Source organism: Theobroma umbraticum, unplaced genomic scaffold (genome assembly GCF_002168275.2).
Source record: "Theobroma umbraticum cultivar Fairchild unplaced genomic scaffold, ASM216827v3 scaffold_56.0, whole genome shotgun sequence".
Classification (NCBI taxonomy): Eukaryota; Viridiplantae; Streptophyta; class Magnoliopsida; order Malvales; family Malvaceae; genus Theobroma; species Theobroma umbraticum.
The window spans coordinates 5,945,583-5,947,267 of NW_018397256.1; the positions used below are offsets into that span (position 1 = coordinate 5,945,583).

The 1,685-nt window shown below is 40.4% G+C and overlaps 1 protein-coding gene across 1 annotated transcript; it reads right to left on the bottom strand.

Annotated features, from left to right (window-relative positions):
- Nucleotides 1-6: 6 nt before the first annotated feature.
- Nucleotides 7-1,637, bottom strand: LOC110410295 (Eukaryotic aspartyl protease family protein). The gene has a single exon (XM_021419930.1). The coding sequence runs from the start codon at nucleotides 1,447-1,449 to the stop codon at nucleotides 85-87; it is 1,365 nt and encodes a 454-aa protein (XP_021275605.1). The 5' UTR covers nucleotides 1,450-1,637; the 3' UTR covers nucleotides 7-84.
- Nucleotides 1,638-1,685: the final 48 nt, after the last annotated feature.

Genomic DNA, 1,685 nt, shown 5'->3' on the forward strand with positions numbered 1-1,685 from the left:
GGTTAAGTGACCATGTCGTAGGTGTAATGATTGGAACATGATAAGGCTTTTATTTTTTACATGATCCTGCTCTATTAGAAACTGCTAATCATCGAGGAGCTCACAATCAATCCTTTGGAAAGACAATGTCTTTCCATAAATATCATAGGCGATGTTGTAGTTTTGTTGGGCCAACATTCCAATCAAGGACAAAGTTGTTATATTGTCACCAGCCGCGTAGCTTGGAAGCACAGCCATGCAAAATGCATAAGGCTGTATTTGAACAAACAAGCTTTCTGTATCTAGCACCAAATCAGCACCTCTAGCAAGGTGAAATGTTACAGCTGGAAATCCGACCAGGTCTTGCTTAATTGTTCCCATGTAGCACAACGCCCATGCATTATACCAGAACCGTGTCAACCACATGTCTAGTAGAATTTGAACTTCATTGCGAAGTGCTTCAAACCCTTGTTGCACCAGCCAAGTAGTAGCTGAACCAGAGTCAATGATCACTCCACTTTTCTTCCACGTTTTCCTTTTGAATATACTTGAATCTATTATAAGCCTTTTCTCTCCCACACTTATTCCTTCAAGAGTTACATAATATTGGCCATCGATTACTTCTAAAGGTGTTGAGTCACCTTGGAGCACAGCGCCATTGCCTAGAATCAATTTGTTATGACTATAGTTAGGATCAAAAACACTGCCAATGCAATACGAGAAGTTAGAACCCAATTGAGCTGCTAAGGACAACTTTTTGAAGCCAAGTCCAATTACTCCACTTATTTGGTGATCTTTGAAGTTTCCATTCTCTTGACTGCACCCAAATATGACATCCGGGATGGCAGCTGAGCCCTCGTCTGATGTCTTAAAAATGAGTTGCTCTCTGGCAAGGATTCCTACGGATGGATCACCGTGAATATATATCTGGTTGTATTCACACTGGTTGAGCAAGTTGCACCTGCCGCGAGGAGCATAGTGACAGAACTGAGAATTGCATGGGAGGTAAGCATATGTGGAGGATTTTTCAGGATCAAATATTGGACCAAATTGTTTAGAACATCGTTTGCAAGGAAGGCATGGAATCCACAGAAGGCTGCTTCCCGTGTCCATCACTGTGAATTGGGGAACAGGTGGTTGGCCAATAGATATATTCATAAAAAACATGGAACCATCTACACTAGGAAGAATGTCAGCTTGGAAATCTGGGTCTGGCAAACTTCTTCTAACCTTTCTCTGAAGGTAAGTAAATCGCAGGATTGAACTTTTCATGGCACGTTCTACGCGGTTTGTGACATTGTCATTCTTATTGTAATACGGAGAGTGAATGGAATCACGGTGCACAACCTTAATGACCAGCCTTGTAGATGTCAAAGCCATTGCTTGGAAGGTCGGACTTGGTCTGGTTAAGCTTAAGATGGTAAAGGTCAAGAAGAGAAAATATTGGGCACTGGCTAATGTTGGCTCCATAGCAACGCCAATGGATTCTTTCAGCTGGCCATTTAAATCTTATATAGCCAACAACCAATACAGAGACATCTTGTCACACACACGTCATTTATTCTTCAATTTACCTTTTCCTGTTTTTCTACATAAGGGGTAACATATATAATTAACGAAAGGGTTAACGACCATTGAATACTCAAACAACTAAAGATCATGAGCAACCTAGAAATAATAATAATTATATATATATATATATATAT

Excerpts from the sequence above, each read along its gene's own strand:
- LOC110410295 (XM_021419930.1), bottom strand. The coding sequence starts at position 1,449 with ATGGAGCCAACATTAGCCAGTGCCCAATATTTTCTCTTCTTGACCTTT.